We start from the raw sequence: 21,041 nt of genomic DNA, 5'->3' as shown, positions 1-21,041 counted from the left end.
TACACGTTTTTACATTTCTCCCTGTAAACTCCATGTTTAAAATTACTCTAGGGGATATATATATATATATATATATATATATATATATATATATATATATATATATATAAAATCAATATCACCCGGCACTCCGAGGCAGCTAACACCTTGAGTATATATGCTTGGGTGCCTTCCTTAAGAGTATACCATACCCCTTTTGCACATCCAAATAAATGAGGAGGCACTCCAAGTCTTGCGTGAAAAATGTGTATTAGGAACAGTCAACGTTTCGGGGACAGTCACCCCTTCGTCAGGACGAAGGGGTGACTGTCCCCGAAACGTTGACTGTTCCTAATACACATTTTTCACGCAAGACTTGGAGTGCCTCCTCATTTATTTGGATATATATATATATATATATATATATATTATTTGCTTAGTCCCTTGGTCCAGAACGCTCTTTGAATTTGAATATATCACAGACTAAATTAAGATATTCATGTGATTCTTTTACGATGGATTTCAAATCAGCAATAAATGACAGAAATTGGAATAAAACTAATAAAATTAGCTGAAAAATAAATAAATAAAAATCAGCAAAAACCATAATAAATGCTTTGGTATAGCTAACCTTAAAATGTCAAGAAAACTAGCAAAACACAGAGCCGGCACAGTGACCCAGGGGAAGCAGGATAGGGTGTGAATGCTGCCGGCTGCTGTTCTCACGCACTACTGGTGGTCTGTGCTCTCACATGGACACGGCGCCCTAGCCATGTTCGGACACTATTTATGTTCTGCCCACTTCGGCTCCTGATTGGCCATCTGGCTGCGTCACGTAGCTATTACATAATGAGGGAGGGCGCGCGGGCGGCACAACACCGGAGGCTACTGCTGTAGGGGGCGCTCTTCCCTCACCTACTTTCCCAAACACGTCAATTCCAGGCTCGCAACTCCCAGCCAATCAGCACCAGGCTTGCGCCTCGAAAACAACACCTCTTTTCTCTGCTTTCCACGGGAACAGCCAGCAGCCACTGATTGGCAGGAGGCTGGGAGACAATGAGACGGAGTAACAGTGCATTATCATTTGCATCTATAGGGGCTCAGCTTACAATACCCCCTGGAAATGTTCCCTTTTGCTTCAAAGTCCATGGCCAAATATATAATTGCACTTACAAATTGGCAAAATGTTACAATAAAAAAAATCCCCACAAACCATAATAGGGCGTGGCTTAGCCGGTTATGTTTCACACACATCTTTTAATACCCGATTCCGTCGTATTAACATATGATCTAGGCATTATCTAGCGAAGCATTGTTCTGGGTTCAAATTAGCGAAATGTTCGCCACGGGCATACTAGTAATTAAATATATCCCATAAATTAACCAGCATTGTAAAAATAATACTTACGGTATCTTCTGAAATGGATTGTCTGCAGAGTTCTATGAAGGAGAGAAAGGTAAAAAAAAAATAATAATTGATATACATAGAATTACCATATTCTGAATAGAGACACCAATAAAGCGAACTAAAATTAATTCTGAAGTATTAGCAGGGAAGTGGGTCGAACATTCAGCGATTTTCGGCTGCGCACGTATCCTGAAAAGAGTCCTGGTGGTTCTGAACTTCTTCCATTTACGGATGATGGAGGCCACTGTGCTCATTGGGACCTTCAAAGCAGCAGATATTTTTCTGTACCCTTCCCCAGATTTGTGCCTCGAGACAATCTTGTCCCAGAGGTCTACAGACAATTCCTTGGACTTCATGCTTGGTTTATGCTCTGACATGCACTGTCAAGTGAGGGACCTTATATAGACAGGTGTATGCCTTTCAAAATCATGTCCAAACAACTGGATTTACCACAGGTAGACTCCAATTAAGCTGTAGCAACATCTCAAGAATGATCAGTGGAAACAGGATGCACCTGAGCTCAATTTTGAGCTTCATGGCAAAGGCTGTGAATACTTATGTACATGTGATTTCTTAGGTTTCTTGTGCTCCTCTATGTGCTGTTCAGGAACAGGACATTGCAGCTAAGCAGAGAATTGAATAGCCCCCTAGCGCTCATAGGACTCAAATGCCTTATATTCTACTCAAACTGTTGAGTATACATAGATTAAACTACTGTAAGGACTCAGGGCCTGATTCAAAGTTGTACTGTATCGCATAGCTGCAGGGAAGCAGCTGTGCAATACAATACAAATGCATCAGGTGGTGTCTGGTGTATATAGACACCCCCTGACTGCATTGCAGATCCGAGTGATGCGTCCTAAGACACAGCATCAGATTTTCTGCAAGACCATCGGGAAACTGAGAGGTTACTCAGATTGGCCCTCACAGCTCCGTAGTAGGGGCCAGGAAGTCTGCTTTGGCAGTCCCCGAAAACGGTAGTGAGAAGCCCCCATTTTCTGCAGCAGAGGCCTCTCCGCCCCCAATCACATGCAGCCTGTCAAACAGCGAGAGAGAGACCTGCACATGCGCAGTACAGATCCTGCGCATGGCAGGTCTGTCATAATTAGAGTAGTATACAACCCATTGGGTTTGCATACCCTCTGAAACAGGCCCTCAATCAACAAAATTATAATTATTTGGTAATGAACATTATGAAGCCAATGCTGTAATCCCCTTGACACAATGAAACTATAAAGTAATGTTGCCAGACACTATAGCAATAAAACACTGACTGCAGAAAGGAGAGATGAGCGTGTTCATCGCATCTTCCCATCTGATGTGCTGCACGTCAGATGGGACAATGTAATTAACGACACCAAGCTGCTAAATGCAGCATGGAATCATCCTACCACTATACACAGCAGCATGCAGTGTGTACACGATCATGCAGTGTGTAGACAATGGCGTGATGTATTGCTGGATCGCATCGCCCTGTCGCTGGGTACACACATCGTGTAGTGTGTACCTATCCATAGTTCTATTCAGGCACCTTCACATTACACCAAGTGGAACCCTAAGGAAACAGTAGAAAACAGGCAATATGTAACATTCTGCAAAGCTTGCCTAGATTTGCTTACTTTCAGCTTCTTGTAGCTTATTCATTGCTTCACTCAGCTTGCCCATGCCTATTAAAGTACAGGCTGCATTGTAGCAAAGTTCATAGGAGGTCTCCTGCAAGCCAAAGTCCTCCTATAAAACCATGAAAATAAGAATGTTAAAATATCAAGGGTTGTTAGACAAAATACACACAGCATTAAGGGTTTTATTCTCTTTTCCCTATAATCTACCTTTACCTTGTATGTATCAATGTTATTTTTTATATGTACATAACATTCCGTACTCCGTCCCCTACAGGAGTGAAAGGTTAGTGTGATACTTGAAGCTGCTTCCTTCTACTGGTGTCTACACTATGCAAGAAATCACAATGTAACGGTTTACTATGAGGTTAATACTCATGGTGGCTGTACTATGAAAGTCAATGTGACTTCATTAATGAAAACACAGTAATTGCTACTAACAAAACATTTATTATAGAGACACTTACTGGCATCGCTGTCCCCCAAATACTCATAGCAGCCACCACAGCAGACAGATTTGTCTGTCTCTCTTCATCATAATCATCTTGAGAATTCCGAATGATATCTCGATAAACAGATAAACACTCTTCATAACGCTCCAATCTATATAGCTTAAAACAAGGAAAAAACAAGATATTTACTTAAATACAAACACAATTTTAAGATTAAATGACCACATGGATTTTCACTTTTCATAATTGGTTTGGGTGGGGTGTCTTCCTTCAATTACTGACCACTATAAGCAGTTATGAGCAAATGTTGTTTAGGAACCTAAAACCATCAATGATAATTATTGAAAATAGCGAAAAACTTTAGTTTAAAATAATAACACTTTATTTATGTGATGCACTTTATCCATTATTAGGAACTGCACCAGTTTAAAATGTGTGCTATTTGTGGATTAAACAAATGGAATGCAGATTTTTAAAAGACAAACAGCTATATGCAGTTATCACGGAAGAGGTTTAATCCTGCAGTGGTTGTAGTTATGGTAAATATGATGGCCAGGTGTTAAGTAGCTCCTCAAGGTCAATCAGGCAAGGAGTAGCCAATAACCAAACTATTTGATTCCTGGATATTTATCGCTCATTTGTTTGAATGCAGAAATAGGTGGGATATTAGATAAAGAATAGGGTAAATTTCTCCTTCCAGGCAGCACTTCTAGATCCATGTAAACGGAATATTCTTTGCATCTGGTTAGTCACCATCATATGCAGAAGACCAAGCCAAGTACACTTTGTAGTAGGGACGTGCAGGCTCGGATTAGTTCGGTTTTGCACGCCAGGTCTGGATTTTTTCCCCTCCAAAAAACGGGACTCAGAAAAAGACAAAACGTCATCTTTCATGGACAAACATCATTCCTGGACAAAAATCTAGGAATGATGTTTGTCCATGAAAGATGACTGTTGCCTCTTTCTGAGTTCCGTTTTTTGGAGGGAAAAAATCCGAACCCGGCGTGCAAAACCGAACTAATCCGACCTGCACATTCCTACTTTGTAGTAAAGCTGTGTACACACTAGACAATGACTAGTGTGTACCGACCTAGTTAGCGACGGGACCTGGCACATGCCGATGCCGGCAGGGGCCATGCTACATTCGGCAGCATGGCCCCTGCTAACAATATCACCAGTCGGACCCGTATACTGTGACATAGTGTGTACACACTGGAAGACTTAAAGAATTTGACGTAACGAATGGTCATCTGCAAATTTGTTTAAAATGTCTTTTAGTGTGTACCCAGCTTAACTTTCCCTGCTGCACCAATTGCATAAATATAACTGGGAATAATTAATCTAAAACTAACGTTTTGATCTCATTCTCCACCTATAAAAAACATACTTAAACACGAGAACTATATTTCTGATGAAACCAATGCACTTGATGGATTCATATGTGAAAGGAAAAAAAGCACATTTTAAAACAGACATTTTTTCATACAAACAGCTTAGGAGACACTTACCACTTGTCCCTGAAGTTCCTTTAGTTCTTCTGTTTTTTGAGGGGCATTTTCTATCGTTTTTAAGGCATTTTCAATTTTATTAAGTCTATACTCACAGTAAGCCTTTTCAAAAGATATTGTATCACTAAAAATAGAAAACGAAAAAAAAAAATACATAAATACAATTCTAGGCCCACATGTACCAAGAACATTCATACACAGCGGGTAAAATAAGTATTGAACACAAAATTTTTCTCAGTAAATATATTTGTACTGGGGCTATTGTAATGAAATTTTCACCAAACATCTGCAACAACCCATGCAATCCACACATGCAAACAAATCAAACCATAGATGCCCATAAATGAAGTTATGTGTAATAATGTGAAATGACACAGGGAAAAAGTATTGAACACATGAAGAAAGGGAGGTGCAAAAAGGCATGGAAAACCAAGACAGGAGCTTAAATCTATCAGTAATTAGAAAGCAATCCTGCCCCTTGTCAGTGCAAATTAATAGAAGATGGTTCAGTCCCAACTTATGGCATATAAAAAGGTGTCACACAAGAAACATCTCATGATGGGTAAAGCAAAGAGCTTTCTCAAGACCTTCGCAATCTTGGTTATTGCAAAACATACTGATGGCATTGGTTACAGAAGGATTTCTAAACTTCTGAATGTTCTAGTGAGCACTGTTGGGGCCATAATCCGGAAGTGGAAAGAACATAATTTCACCATAAACCGGCCACGACCAGGTGCCCCTGGCAAGATTTCTGACAGAGGAGTGAAAAGAATTATCAGAAGAGTTGTCCAAGGACCACTTGTGGAGAGCTTCAGAAAGACCTGGAATTAGCAGGTACAATTGTTTCAAAGAAAACAATAAGTAATGCACTCAACCGCCATGGCCTGTATGCAAGCTCACCACAATTCTAGAGAAAGAGTATATCTGCACACTCCAATATATAACAAGTTACGGTCATATATAAGGCCCCATAATAATTAGCAACCAGTAGTGTTCAATTTATGGGGGTGCAGACCTAATCCAACCTTAGTGAGACTATATTAAGCAAAAAGAGGCTAGGAGTTGTTAGAGATTGGCACACATGCACAAAATCAGTACTTTAAAACTTGCCTTTTATTAGTTATTATACTAAAAATTCTATTCACTGGGAATGGTACAGTGAAAAAAGAAAGAGGCAAAAAAATTAATTGAGTTGATAAATATACATATAGATTAGTGTATAAAGATAGAAAAATGTGAAGAAATAATGTATAAAAAAAGCAGGGTCCACTATTTCAATTTCCCAGTATTATGAAAGCAACTTACTATGTTAGACCGGAGCAAAATTATATGTTGTATGTATATTCAATATGTCTAATAACCTACATATAAATGCTCCTTGTTGGTCATAGAGCTAAATAAATAAAGGAATTCACTAATATTGGTGGTAATAATATCGCATCTACTTAAGTGGAAAAATCGTATTTATTGTGAAAAAAGTACTATATGTTGTGGAAACTTCAGCAATAATGTCCTCCTTTAATATAAGGCATGACTGCTGGTTCAATCCTTTAATAGTCAGATAATCACATTACATTACTTATTATCTATATAGTGTCCTAGTATATCTTGTTATTATCAATGTTATATTGTCTCCATGAACAGTCCCAAAAGAAAGGAAGAATGTAAAGGTGCGTATCCACTTAGACTGTGAAACGAGAACACGATTACGACATTGTAATCGTGCTGTCGTTTCACAGTCTGATGTGCCTACACTGAACGTTCAGTCGTTCAGTGTAGTCACATCCATCATCCCTGTACATGCTGAACCTGGTGTGATGATAGATGTACGGGTGATGATAGATGTCAAAAACGACCAGTGGGCACGTGCATCGCTGGCCATTTTTTACTTTAAAATACCCGATTTGCTGACTATTAACAAGTGATTGAACGATAACGATGTCGTTATCGTTCAATCGGCCTGTTTGATCGCCTAGTGGATACGCACCTTAATCACAGAATAAGCAGTATTCTGTGCCTCACTGCAGCTGACAGCAAGGCTCGGATAATAATCTGTGCGGTGAATCACACTTCTACAAATCACATTTATTATCTCATGTGTATGATTTTATTTACCTGATATAGTACACATTGGTTTGTGAGTATAGAATAGCGTTACATTAATACCGCTATATACTGTCAGTTAATATTCTGACTTAATCAATTCGTATGGTGCTCATAAGTAACTCTAGGTTGTGCTACCAATGAATAGTGTTATTGCAATGTTAACATCATCCCTAATCAGGTTGCATTATTACTACAGCTCAGATAATCACAGATTGATAATTATCTATGTTAGTCTGGTAGATTTTATTATTATTGTTGTTGTTACTTAGTATTTATCTGCACTCCTAAAAAGGAATGCATCAAATAACAGAATAAACAGTATCCTGCGCCTCACTGCAGCGGTCAGCAAGGCTCAAAATGGTAATAATCAAACTGTTCAGTAAATCACACTTCTATAAGTCACACATCTTGATGTCTCATTAATTAATTCACTTAATATCATACACATTAGTTTGGGGTCGATAAACAGCCTGCGGGTGCCATCCCCAACTGCGGCTAGCAGTGTCCCGCGGGTGGGGAAGACTGCAGTGTAGTGCCTGGCATCCATTCACACTGACAGCCGTGCTTGGGGGCAGCCCGTCATGTCCGTAAGTGCAGGGCACGCCCCCAAGAGTGACAAACGGGACGCATCTTAAAGACAAGCCCCCTTTTCGAGCTCAAGCAGATGTACCCTTTCTCTAGGTCCGGCGCCGGGCCTAGAATGAACACTATGAATGTATTGGTAACACTAAAATCAACTGCGTTTTTGAGCAGCCATTCTGAAAACAGGTCTACCTATCATTATGAAAAACACGAGCATACAGTATATGCAGGGTATTCAACATCCAACCTGCCAGTTGCTGTGGAACTACATAATTGAGCATGCCCTTTCACAGTTTTAGCATGCCCTAATAGCAAAACTGTGGCAGGGTATTCTGGGATGTGTAGTTCCATAACAGCAGGAGTGCCGCATGTAGAATAACCCTAATCTACAGGCTTAGCCAGGACGTCCAATATATTACGGCACCCCTGATCATTTATAATTACGCGGATTTGTAAAATTAAGGATAGAATTAGGATTTGGAGGTGGGTAAAGCAAACAACTGGTGGGTTAGAACTAAAAAGGAAACTACCTGGACAACAGAATCCCTAGAAAACAGCATTTCTTTATAAAATTCATGTCAACAAAAAACACTCTGAACATATGCACCTTCCGTGTACTGACAGTAGTAATACCATAGTTTTATTAAATGTCGTGCCTATATGGCTAAATGCATGCAGGAAACAAGAGGGAGAGGGCTGGTGTAACAGTAAAGTACTATAATGCATGCATATGCTATAATAAGTACGTGTGTGTACATGTGAGGGGTAGTTCAACAGTACAGTGTGAAGAGTACAAATAAGGGGTTTTGGTGCAGCAGTACAGTAGGCAGGGGACTAGTGCATTAATGAATGCAGATGCAATAGAGGGCGGGGGCTGGTCAGCAGTACTGAGCAGAGTACTAGTGTGGTAATGCATGCAACACCTAGGTGAGAAGCTTTTTCAGCAATAAAATGGGAAGAGTACCAGTGCAATAATATATGCAGATGCCCCAACGCGGTGGGTGTGGCAGGACTACATTCAACAGATGCAATAGAGGGGAAGCAGGTTAAAGGCAGAGTACTAGTACATGTACAGTAATGAATACAGATGAAAGAGGGGGGCAGCAATACAGTGGGCAGAGTGCTAGTACAGTAATGACTGCAAATGCAATGGAGGAGGGGCTGGTCAGCAGGGGATGCAGTTATTATGCCGGCAGTCGAAATACCAACACCGCAATCTCACCAACAATATGCCGATGGACATCAGGATACCGGTGTCGGAATTAAGTATGCGCTGTTAACCGGTTAGGATTAGGCACCCCTGGGGGGACTTGGGGTTAGGCAATAGTTAGTGTTAGAATGCGGGAAGGGGGGAGGGAGGAGGATTAGGCTTACGTACCCCCGGGGGGAGGTTAGGGTTAGGCAGTCAGTCTCGTCGGGATCTGATTCTGTCAGGCTTCTGGGGTCAATATTTGAACCAGTGGCTAAAGAGCCAACGGTATTTCAATACCATTCCGGTCAGCAGTACTGTGGGACATACTAGTACAGTAATGCATGAAGAATGCTGGTGCAGGAATGTTTGGCATAGCTGGTATATCATATGTGAAGTCTAATATAAAATGTCATTCTTAATAGCATATAACACCTTATTAAGTATGATCTGATATTATAATTCTCTGGATTTTGCATGGCTTCTTCAGTTAATAGCCTCTAACCAAACTTAGGCGTGAAGTTTTCCTATTTTACTTATCTAAATTGCAGTCTCCTACTATTCAAAGAAATGTGCCCATGCTCAGTGTGTATTTTATGTAAATGTACACACAAAATTAGCTTTCCATTTAGGATTGCTATTGTGAATTATTGCTAATTTAAGAACCAAAAGGAGCACTGCATTCTGAGCAATGACAGTGAATCACATTTTAATATCTTGAAGACTTACCTTGTAAGCACTTTAGAATTGTTGTTAATTAAAGTAAGGGCTTCCTTAAAGTTTCCATTCTGGATAAGACAAACCACCTTACAGTGCAGGGCTTTAACATCGTCCTTCACCGTCTGCAATACTGGAACCACAAAATATATTCATTAATCGCATATATACACACACATGTACACGGCAGGCTTGATTCAGAGATATACGCAATGCCGCAAATTCAGAGATTGTTTGCTATTGCACATGCGTGTAAGTCGCACTGCACACGCACAGCGATTGTTTTGCAGCTACACTCGCACAGAGGAGTCAATCGCAAAGTTGGGGGTGTTGGGGTAAGCTAGGCAAAAGCAGGTGTATCTGACTGCTTAAATGCCGTTTCATGGGCGTGCATAAACTAGCCATTGGGATCTTCTTTGCAGCATGAGAGCTCTCTGTGTGTCAGGACAGACGCGGTATTTGAGACAGGTGAAACTTGCTGCATATATTCCATGGCCCAGATTTGCGCTGTCACCGATGATTACATAGGTGCGCGGCATTGGATGGATATGAGAAGGCAGCAGTGGGCATCCCTATGCTGTATTGGTAAGCTTTGGAAGTGTTACCATATTTTCTCCATTGCGTACCATTCGAAATTGCAGCTGCGACTGTATTAGCGTACATCTCTGAATCAGGAGCAATGTTTGTAACAGATACAGATGGGTGAAAAACACAAACAAGAAATTTATCACAACATCAGATTATCTAGAGCACAGGTTCTCAGGACCCCAAACAGTGCATGTTTTTCAGGTCTTACAGAATTACAAGTGAAATAATTAGTTCCACCTGTGGATCTTTCAAAATGTGTCAGTGAGTAATGAGCACACCTGTGCACCTGCTGGGTGACCTGGAAAACGTGACCTGAGTGGTGTCCTGAGGACAGAGTTTGAGAACAACTGATCTAGAGCAGTGTTGGCTAACCTTGACACTCCAGCTGTTATGGAACTACATAACCCAGCATGCACTGCTACAGTTTTGCTATTAGGGCATGCTAAAACTGTGGCAGGGCATGCTGGGATATATAGTTCCACAACAGCTGGAGTGTCAAGGTTAGCCAACACTGATCTAGAGCATTGTCTCCCAAACATATTCCTCAGGAAGCACTAATGGTACGTACACACATAGCGAATTAAATGAGCGATTTGAAGGATAACTATATCATTACAGTTCAAATATCATTTAAATGGTCCCTACCAATTAACCATCGACCAGCGATGCGCAGGCAAGTATGGACGATAGCGATATCGTACATCAGCTGTGCATGCCGGTCGAGCAGATTACTATAGGGACCGGTGATCAACATTATAGTTGGTGGTGTGCTGGATATTCGATATCGAACATCCAGCACACCAGGGAGGGTGCAGGACGATCAGCCAGCGATATCGTATCGCTGTCTGATCGCTACGTGTGTACGCACGATAACAGTCCATGGTTTCCATTTTTCCTAGTTGGTGCACAAGTGTATTCATTACTAACTGACATTTTATATTAAACAAACATATTTTGACATTAGAATTGACTTGGGGAGGGGGATTTGATTCTCGGTAATGTGTGGCCACAATGTTCAGCTGCACACAATGCAGAGATTTTGGTAGCCCGGCATTGCTTATTGTCCTGCACACCACTAAAGGGCACAAAAAAAATGGCAATGTAGGTCTGTGATGTACCTGCGTTCCAACAGCATTTCTTATACATTACTGAGTATCATACTTACCTACTATCCAATTGCACCCTCTGATGGTAGAATAACTTCACATATTTCATTTGATTAGTTAGCATTTGTGGTCAGCTGTAGCATGTTTCATTCAGACTATCTTTAAGTTTAGAATCAGTATAGAGGCAGCCGTGGATGTCGATGGCAGCCGTGTATTATAAGCACTAAGTGTGTTATAACACAAAGTGTAAATTATATAACAGTTAAAAAAAACAATCTGCATAAATTTGCAACTGGACTGAACATCTTCTATTTCTTGTCATCCCTGCAGGTATGTTACCCATTCTACAAGCTGCATAGTCTAACTAGTGCTTTGCAATCACTCAGATCAGCTGTTTGGATTTTAAAAAGTATGTTACCCATTCTACAAGCTGCATAATCTAACTAGTGCTGTGCAATCACTCAGATCAGCTGTTTGGATTTTAAAAAGTATGTTACCCATTCTACAAGCTGCATAATCTAACTAGTGCTGTGCAATCACTCAGATCAGCTGTTTGGATTTTAAAAAGTATGTTACCCATTCCCATCTAGCAAGCAACATATTGCTCTTACATTTCTGCATAATGGAATTTATTTCTGTTAGCAAAGATTTAGATGTAATGACTTGATTGTATTTTGTATTACCTGGGTGGGGGATGTTGTTCAGTGATGCCTAGTTTATGGTAGGATACTGCTTGTGTTTACACAAACCCAGTGCCAAATTTCTTCATTGATTAGTTAGCATTTGTGGTCAGCTGTAGCATGTCTCAATCAGACTTTCTTTAAGTTTAGAATCAGTATAGATGCAGCCGTGGATGTCGATGGCAGCCGTGTATTATAAGCACTAAGTGTGTTATAACACAAAGTGTAAATTATATAACAGTTAAAAAACAGTTGAACAAACATTGAACAACATCTACGACAAGGTAATTACAATATCATTCCTTACCAGTAGTTTGTGTGTTGCACATTATTGAATGTATTGCAAAAATGTATCAGAAACTTCTATTAATGATCTCACTCCATGGAATCATCTCTAAGACTACTACATCCTTTACTCTCCCTGCAGCTCATCCTTTTGTACATATTGCTGCCTCAGTACTTTCCTCTTCACTTACAAACACATATGAGCTTTTAACTTATCTAAACACATTAACAATAACATCCACAACCTCTCGCCATAACAAACATTCAGTCAAATCCCACAAATATATTTATATCTCGCTCCTGTTGCTTCTATTAGCTGGTGACATATCTCCAAATCCAGGCCCAACCCACATGCCACACACACAACGAACTATAAATCCAGCTAACCTCATAAATATTGCATGCCTCCCTTCACCATCCAAGTCACTAAAATGTGCCTTATGGAATGCACGCTCTGTCTGCAACAAACTAACATCCATCCATGACCTCTTTATTTCAACCAACCTCAACCTTCTGGCAATAACAGAAACATGGCTAACACAATCAGACACTGTCTCCCCTGCTGCACTTTCACATGGTAACCTACACTTCTCACACACCTCCAGGCCTGGCAATTGTAAAGGAGGTGGGGTAGGAATATTACTCTCCCAATCTTTCACATTCACAGTTCTCCCACAGGTACCTTCACTCACATTTACATCATTTGAAGTACATTCTATCAGGACTTTCACCCCTTTCTCTCTGCGAGTTGCTGTTATCTATCGCCCGCCTGGGCCACCACACCAATTTCTGGAACATTTTTCAGCCTGGCTCCCTCACTTCCTATCCTCAGACATCTCCACCATCATTATGGGTGATTTCAATATCCCCATTGACAGTCCACAATCTCCTCATGCCTCCAAACTACTCTCTCTAACCTCCTCTCTTGGCCTCTCCCAATGGACTGACTCCTCTACTCATCAGGAGGGCCACTGCCTTGATCTTGTATTTACCAGACTATGCTCAGTTTCTGATTTCACTAATGCTCCTTTCCCTCTCTCAGATCACAATCTTATCATCCTCCATTACATCAACCTCAATGTCAGTGAAATCAACCAAACCTTCTAAAACCCGCAGAAATATTAATGTGATTAACTTTCAACAACTATCTACCTCTCTACAACAACAACTCTCACCAATTTCTGCACTCACTTCTCCTGAGACTGCTGCATCACAGCTAAACCAGATTTTAGTAAAAGCCCTCGATGAAGTAGCTCCAGCTACCCATCACACTCCGCGTAGACTCAGACGTCAACCGTGGCATTCTAACTTAACAAGGCATCTACAAAAACTCTCACGTAAAGTAGAACGTCAGTGGCGAAAGTCTCGCACTCCAAGTGACTTCCTCACATATAAGTCATCTACAACTCTTATAGTACTGCTCTGGACACTGCCAAGCAAATATATTTCCAATCTCTTATCTCTGCTCAAGCCTCTAACCCCAAGCGACTTTTTAATACATTTAAACTGCTTCTTACCCCTCCCTCACCCAAGCCACCTGCTACTATCTGTGCACAAGATCTTGCTTCCTATTTCAAGGACAAGATTGATAATATCCGAAATGAAATGTTATTCTCTTCCTCAGCTAGTGACCTACTCAATTCCCTACCTGAACCCTCTGGCACATTCTCTTCATTTGACCCCACAAATGAAGATGAAGTATCTACACTCTTCTCATCCTCCTACTCTATTACCTCTCCTCTAGATCCTATACCTTCACAAATCAGTAAAGCTCTGTCTCCTGTGCTCATCCCAACCCTAACTAAAATCTGTAATCTCTCTCTTTCTACTGGCATCTTTCCATCACTGTTCAAGCATGCAGTGATTACTCCCATTCTGAAAAAACAAAATTCTGACCCTAACACTCTCTCTAATTACCGTCCTATCTCCCAGCTCCCATGCCCCTCCAAGCTACTGGAGAGACTTGTCTACACCCGCCTCACACACTTTCTTAACACCCACAACTTATTGGACCCACTTCAGTCTGGCTTCCGTTCCCAGCACTCCACAGAGACAGCACTGACTAAGGTAGTAAATGATTTGGTCACTGCCAAGGCTAAAGGCCATTACTCACTTCTAATTCTTCTAGATCTCTCTGCTACTTTTGACACTGTTGACCACTCTCTTCTCGTGCAAACATTACAATCCCTAGGTCTTAAGGACACAGCCCTTTCTTGGTTCTCTTCCTACCTATCTGATCGCTCTTTTTCTGTTCTTTTTTCTGATTCTGCCTCCTCTTCGCTACCTCTATCAGTTGGAGTACCGCAAGGCTCTGTCTTAGGTCCTTTGCTATTCTCAATCTATATCACCTCTCTTGGCAAACTAATCCGCTCTTTTGGATTTCAGTACCATCTGTATGCGGATGATACTCAAATCTACCTATCCTCTCCAGATTTATCACCATCTGTATTGGTCCGTGTCACTGAATGTATTTCTGCCATTTCATCTTGGATGTCATCTCGCTACCTGAAACTTAATATTTCTAAAACAGAATTAATTATATTTCCACCAGCCAATAACAGTTACCAATCTGATCTCTTTATCACTGTTGATAACTCAACAATCCACCCCACCCCACAAGTTCGTTGCCTTGGTGTCATCCTTGATTCTGAATTGTCCTTTGTTCCCCACATTCAATCTGTCTCAAAATCATGTTACATACATCTAAAAAACATATACAAAATTCGACCATATCTCACACAAGACACTGCAAAAACTCTAATCCATGCACTCATTATTTCCCGCATTGACTATTGCAATAGTCTCCTTACTGGTCTTCCCAAAAACAGGCTATCGCCATTACAATCCATTATGAATGCAGCTGCAAGGCTTATCTTCCTTGCCAAACGTTCATCGTCTGCTGCCCCGCTCTGTCAGTCCCTCCATTGGTTGCCGGTTTTCTACCGTATTCAATACAAAATACTGTTACTTACACATAAGGCCATTAACTGAATTACACCAACATACATCTCTTCACTCATCTCAAAATATCTCCCAACCCGACCTCTCCGCTCAGCACAAGAACTGCGTCTCTCATCCCCACGCATTACTTGCTCCCATTTACGGTTACAGGACTTTCTTCGGGCTGCACCAACTCTATGGAATGCCTTACCACACACAATAAGACTTACCTCTACTCTTCAATCCTTCAAGCGTTCCCTGAAAACTCACCTCTTCAGACAAGCTTATCAGATTCCAGAACCGACCACATAACCTTCATAGCTTCCATGTCTTATCACATCCCCTCTCACAGTCCACACATTACCTCACATATTGTCTTTCTTTCACATACTCCTGACATTTTGCCGACATTCCTGTGTGACTGGATCATGCAGCCCACCAAGAAACTCTGCATTCTGGCCAGACCAAATTGCAATATATATAGCACCTATCCTTGTGTATCAATGCCTGTTTCCCTATAGATTGTAAGCTTGCAAGCAGGGCCCTCTTACCTCTATGTCTGTCTGTTATTACCCTGTTTTGTTCTATCAATGTTTCCAATTGTAAAGCGCAACGGAATATGCTGCGCTATATAAGAAACTGTTAATAAATAAATATTTCTATAGGTATATTACAAGTGATGTAGTTAATATGCCAGCCCCGGAATCCTACCGCCCGGCAAAATGCAGAAGTCACTATCCTGAAGGAGATCGGGATACCTGCGTTTGATTCCCGAATGCCGGAATCCCGAAATTAGGACCTGGGTACGTATTAAGAGTTTCCCCGATGAGGGGGGAAGGGGGTTAGGGGATGGGTGTAGGGACCCCCAGGGGGAGATTAGGGTTAGGCAACCCGCCAGGGAGGATTAGGCACACCCCCGGGAGAGTTGGGTTTAGGGTGTCGGCAGGGGGAAACAACATTCATGCAAAATAAGATAGGATGTTAGAAGTCTCCTTAAAGTCCAAGGGCCTGTATAAGCCCTCTCTGACCTCTCATGCTTTTATATAGCCACAAAACTCAGTGACATAAGATATCCTTACAACATTGTCAGTGTAGACTATTGTCATTATAGGTTAGCCTTTCATAATCATGTAAAATTACTTTTGCTACTTGCAAACAGGTAGAGAGCAACATATGAATTAAACTTTATATGTCTGCCTGATACAATCGCTTACACTCTGTGTGCTGTGCATGGAATTACACCCATGCACATAAACAGCTGTGTTCATCTATAGGTACAAGTACTCACTCTTATTAATAGACTTTAGGGCCCGAGTGAAGTCCCCGTTCTGTCCGGCTTTATTCACATCGCTCCACAGGGTAGCCAGCGAGGCAGAGCCAGCAGGGCCGCCGGTACTCGCCATCTTCAGCAGCCCCCGGAATTTAGTAGTATAGTATAGACAGGAGGCTAGAGTAGGCTTGATTAATGAGAGCGGCCAGTAATGATGACGACACATTCGCGACACCGCACAGCTCCATTTGTAACAGTGGCAAAAGGCCACGCGAGTATTAAAAGAAATAAAAAAAGATTTGCGAACTACAGCGTTTAAATGTTTTATTTTAATGCTGTAAAACAATAAAGTTCCTATAAAACGGATTCACTAATTCTCATTGTGTATTTGACGCTTTGCATTCTGGTTCGCCCGGCATCTGGACCTCACAGAACCCTTAACAAAGATGGCCGCTGTGCAATACCAACTCCTTATCTACAGCTCGCTAATGACACGTTTCCATTCCAGCAGCGTCATCCCGCGCGTCCGCTTCCTCTTCCTGTTCTAGCATATAGGTCACGTGATGATACTGACATGTGGCGCAACCTGTAGTGCAGCTAGTGTTGCTGCGTCAAATCATGGCGCTGTGTCTTATCCCGGCGCTGGGGCCTGGGAGCATGTTATATAACTGTTCCTATAACAATGTCTCCCTAACACGCATGATCAAAATAGATGGCTGGAGAGGGTTCTGGTTGTTGGTAGCGGGTCTTATGCTGTGTAATACATTGCAGTTATTCACAAATTGGGGACAATATCGGCAGCAAACAGTTACTAAAGCTGCCCCAACTGGTTATTGATTACGCTGTCAAGTTACCACATATATGTGTTTTTTTTCTTTAAATTTAGTGCTTAATAATGCTTTTGCCTGTTAGGTTGCATTCAGCAAAACATAAATATATTTTTAGTTGAAATTAGGAAAATCTACTTCATTTTATGGAGTTCCACAACCTGAAAATGTTTGAAAACGCCACTCGGAGCTCCACATGCGGCGTCTTTGCAAATATACAGCAGGCTGATGACTTAACCTGCAGTGCAGTTTTAAACTTGCATCGTTAAACAATTATTAATGACCCACATATTTTATATCTTTATCTATATGGGGAAGTATTCAAATATTATATTTCTGCTGTATTTGCTAATGTGTAAAATAAAAAAATAATTCCATTTTAATCTTGCGAACAGGGCCCTCTTACCTCTGTTATTACCAAATTTTGTCCTTTGAGGTTTTTTACAATTGTAAAGTGCAACAGAAACTTAATAAATATGCATGGAACATTTTACAAAAAAAGTTAATGAGTTCTTTTAGTGAATCTTCATAAATAACAAAAACTGACTTTGTAATATACCTAGATTCGTTTTTGTGTTAAAGGAACAGATTAAATAGTTTCATGGCCTCTGAAGTTACTTTAGTGGCATTATTGAGCCAAAAGAGTATGTTGAGGCTAAACTGTCCCTGCCTCTCACACAAAACAAATATTTCTGATTCCCTTGTTTGGAAACCTGTAATGCTCACATATGTGAGCTAAGTACATGTTGGATATATCTTCATGTTGCCAGTCAAACATAAAATGCGGAACTGGAACTTCATTACATGAATAATTCTTTTAATTTCCGGTCTGTACAAATTTTTAATGAAATATTTTTCAAAATATTTCAGATAAATACGTTTGGGTGTTTGTTATCTGGTACTGTGGTGCCTCTTGAATGTTTAAAGAGCAGAGACCAAATGAGTTCAACAATGTGGTTCACTACGGATTTTCTTAGTTTATTTTAAAACAATAAATATATTTTTTATTCCTTATTTAAAAATAATATCAAGATCTTCTAAAATAGTGAACTATTAAAAAATAATAAAATAAGATGGAAACAATAGTGTTATAACCAAAGACTATATTCTGTAATATTCAAATATTATCTGCTCATTATTTCATCAGTCATTATCACACGTATATCACTATTATTTTATCAAAGTGCTGTCAAATTATATATTTAATGTTTTTAGATAAATATTTTCAGAGAATTTGGAACTTATCCCTTTATTAAATGTTCATGCTATAAATTGCTATTTTAATTACAAGGGTTGCACTCAAAATCTTATATGTTTACTAGCAGTTGCCCGTGGCTTTGCCCACGTTGAAATCGCTACTGCTAACATTTTTTTTTATTTGAGGTGTTCTAGTTGCATTGTTTTGCACAGGGACCCTGTCACGCGAGTGGCTCATGTGACCAGCAGCGCTATACAGACGTGGCAGCGGCGCTTTCACCCATCACTTACACCAATGTGACTGTGTGCCCTGTGCACAGACTGCTATGTAGCCTGTTAGGTACTTGAAGTATAAACAGACAAACGGAAAAAACATGAATCCCTTATCATAACCTATCCTATTCAAGGTAACGCGGGCACAAAGCACCTCTCCCCCCACCCCTTACCGTCTGCGCGCATTGTATTTGCACCGATCTCTTGAATTGATGGGGTGAATGCATTTTATTTTTGTTATTGCTTAGCTTTAACTTGACAGATCGAGATGAAACTGCAGGTTTTAGGAGTTACCACTACACAATGATGCAGTTTTCATGAAAATCATTTCAGTCACTTTTGCGCCTATCTGGAAAAAACAGACAGACAAAGTTATAATAATATTAGTGTTATAATAACATAGCTTTTGCCCGCAGCTTCACTCACATGAATGTATGTTATTGCTCAGCGGAACTAATTTTACAAAGACAATAGTGGCATCTTATATTGTGATGTATGTTTTATATTGTAGACATTTATCACAAAATGTCTTTGTAAACAATATTTGCTGTTTTTCCTTCAGGGATTAACACAAAAAGATGCTTGGGGCTACTAACTCGTGAGACAAGCCACTTAACCTATAGTAACAAAAGGTTGCAAGTAATATGTGCAGCAACTATGATATGTAGTATTTGTCTTTGTGCACCATCTACTGGATGACCGCCGCATGAGACTCAAAAAACATTTTGGACAAACACCAAAACAGGTGGAATCCGGTCCCATCAATAAAAAAATCTACGTTCATTCACTATTTGTCCAATGTCAATATTAAATGTTTTACCAACTATATGGACACTGACAATTACAAACCGATGTTACACAAAAGAAGTTCGAATCTGACTTATCTAGAGAGACAAACATTGAAGAATCTAGGTACATATCAAGATATCACATTCCGCCCCGTGGATAAAGGTGGGGGAATTGTGGTGCAGGATTTGACAGCCTATAAGGCTGAAATATATAGTCAACTGAACGATACCACAGTATATGAGGTGTTATCTACGGATCCCACTCCAATCTTTAAAAAAAGAGTTAGACGAGATGCTGATTCAGGCAGTAGCTGATAATTTCACTAATAACTATACCAAAGAAGCTCTTACACAGCCATGGCCTAAGATCCCTGTGTTATATACGATCCCTAAACTGCACAAGAATGCAGTTTCCCCCCAGGTAGGCCAATTATAGCAGCAAGGGATTCTATATTTTACAGTATCTCACAATACTTGGATCATTTTCTCCAACCTTTAATTCAGAAGGAAAATACCTCTTTGAAGGATACCAAATCATTTGTTTTAAAACTACAAGAATTATCACCTCTCTATGAGCCATATCTGATGTGTACTATAGACGTATCCAGCCTATATACCAGCATTCCTCAGGCACAAGGTATTGAAGCAGTTCGAAGATACATTTTACAAAACTCAAATTGATTTCTTTAACCAACTACTCAGTTGGACCTTAACCAGAAATTACTTAATTTTTGACAAGATCTACATCCAACGCTCGGGGTGTGCTTATGGGGTCATGTGTGGCCCCGAGCTTTGCAAACATTTACATGTTTGCCATATAACAGAAATTCTTCTTTGCAGACCCCAACATTGCTCGATCTACAGTGGGTTATTCCCGTTACATAGACACATTTTTTCAGTTTTGGACAGATACAGAGAATTCTTTTTCATGCTTGATGAATGACATCTTCAAACGAGACTGCCCGATCAAACTGACCTTGCAAAGTACATGCGTCCATTTTTTTGGACATCTCTGTAAAAATCCTACCTAGTGGTGTTATTCAAACTACCATATACTATAAAACCACAGATAGAAATACACTTTTATTAGCTAATAGTCAACATCCTGAAGCCCTAAAATTTGGACTTCCTTTTTCTTAGTTTCTGAGAGTGGTTAGGATTTGCAGTGACTCTACGGATGCTAAGATACAGATTCAAAATATGATTTTAATTTCTCAAATGCGGATACCATCATAAAGCCATGATCAAAGCCAGGGATCGGGCCCTATCGATTCTTTGCAAAGATGCCTTACTATCTGCTCAACAGAAGGATTCCCACAATCGCTTGGTCTGGACACAAGTATATTCCATGGGAAGTATGGAACTTACGAAGGCAGCTAGCAATATGTGGCCCATAGTATCCACAGACAAACAGATTCCAGCACTTATTGGATCCTCGAGGTTACTCTCGTTCAAACGAGGTAGAAACATCAAAGACATTATAGTGCATAATGTCATTAGCCATCTGTCTAATAACAATTCCACACA

At 40.3% G+C, this 21,041-nt stretch overlaps 1 protein-coding gene across 1 annotated transcript in view; it reads right to left on the bottom strand.

Annotated features, from left to right (window-relative positions):
* The window catches only part of SRP72 (signal recognition particle 72), a 31,935-nt gene extending 15,273 nt beyond the window's left edge, over nucleotides 1-16,662 (bottom strand). The window contains exons 1-6 of the mRNA XM_088478400.1: nucleotides 16,448-16,662; nucleotides 9,573-9,693; nucleotides 4,967-5,090; nucleotides 3,474-3,617; nucleotides 3,007-3,118; nucleotides 1,388-1,419 (exon numbers count right to left, since the gene is read on the bottom strand). Coding sequence (XP_088334526.1) covers nucleotides 1,388-1,419; nucleotides 3,007-3,118; nucleotides 3,474-3,617; nucleotides 4,967-5,090; nucleotides 9,573-9,693; nucleotides 16,448-16,655 — 741 coding nt within the window. The 5' untranslated portion in view covers nucleotides 16,656-16,662. The remainder of the gene's footprint in view (nucleotides 1-1,387; nucleotides 1,420-3,006; nucleotides 3,119-3,473; nucleotides 3,618-4,966; nucleotides 5,091-9,572; nucleotides 9,694-16,447) is intronic.
* Nucleotides 16,663-21,041: the final 4,379 nt, after the last annotated feature.

The sequence above is a fragment of the Taudactylus pleione genome, unplaced genomic scaffold (assembly GCF_031769625.1).
Source record: "Taudactylus pleione unplaced genomic scaffold, aTauple2 ptg000214l, whole genome shotgun sequence".
NCBI lineage: Eukaryota > Metazoa > Chordata > Amphibia > Anura > Myobatrachidae > Taudactylus > Taudactylus pleione.
The sequence above is the reverse complement of the archived record's forward strand: the minus strand, read 5'-3'. Positions and strand labels throughout refer to the sequence as shown.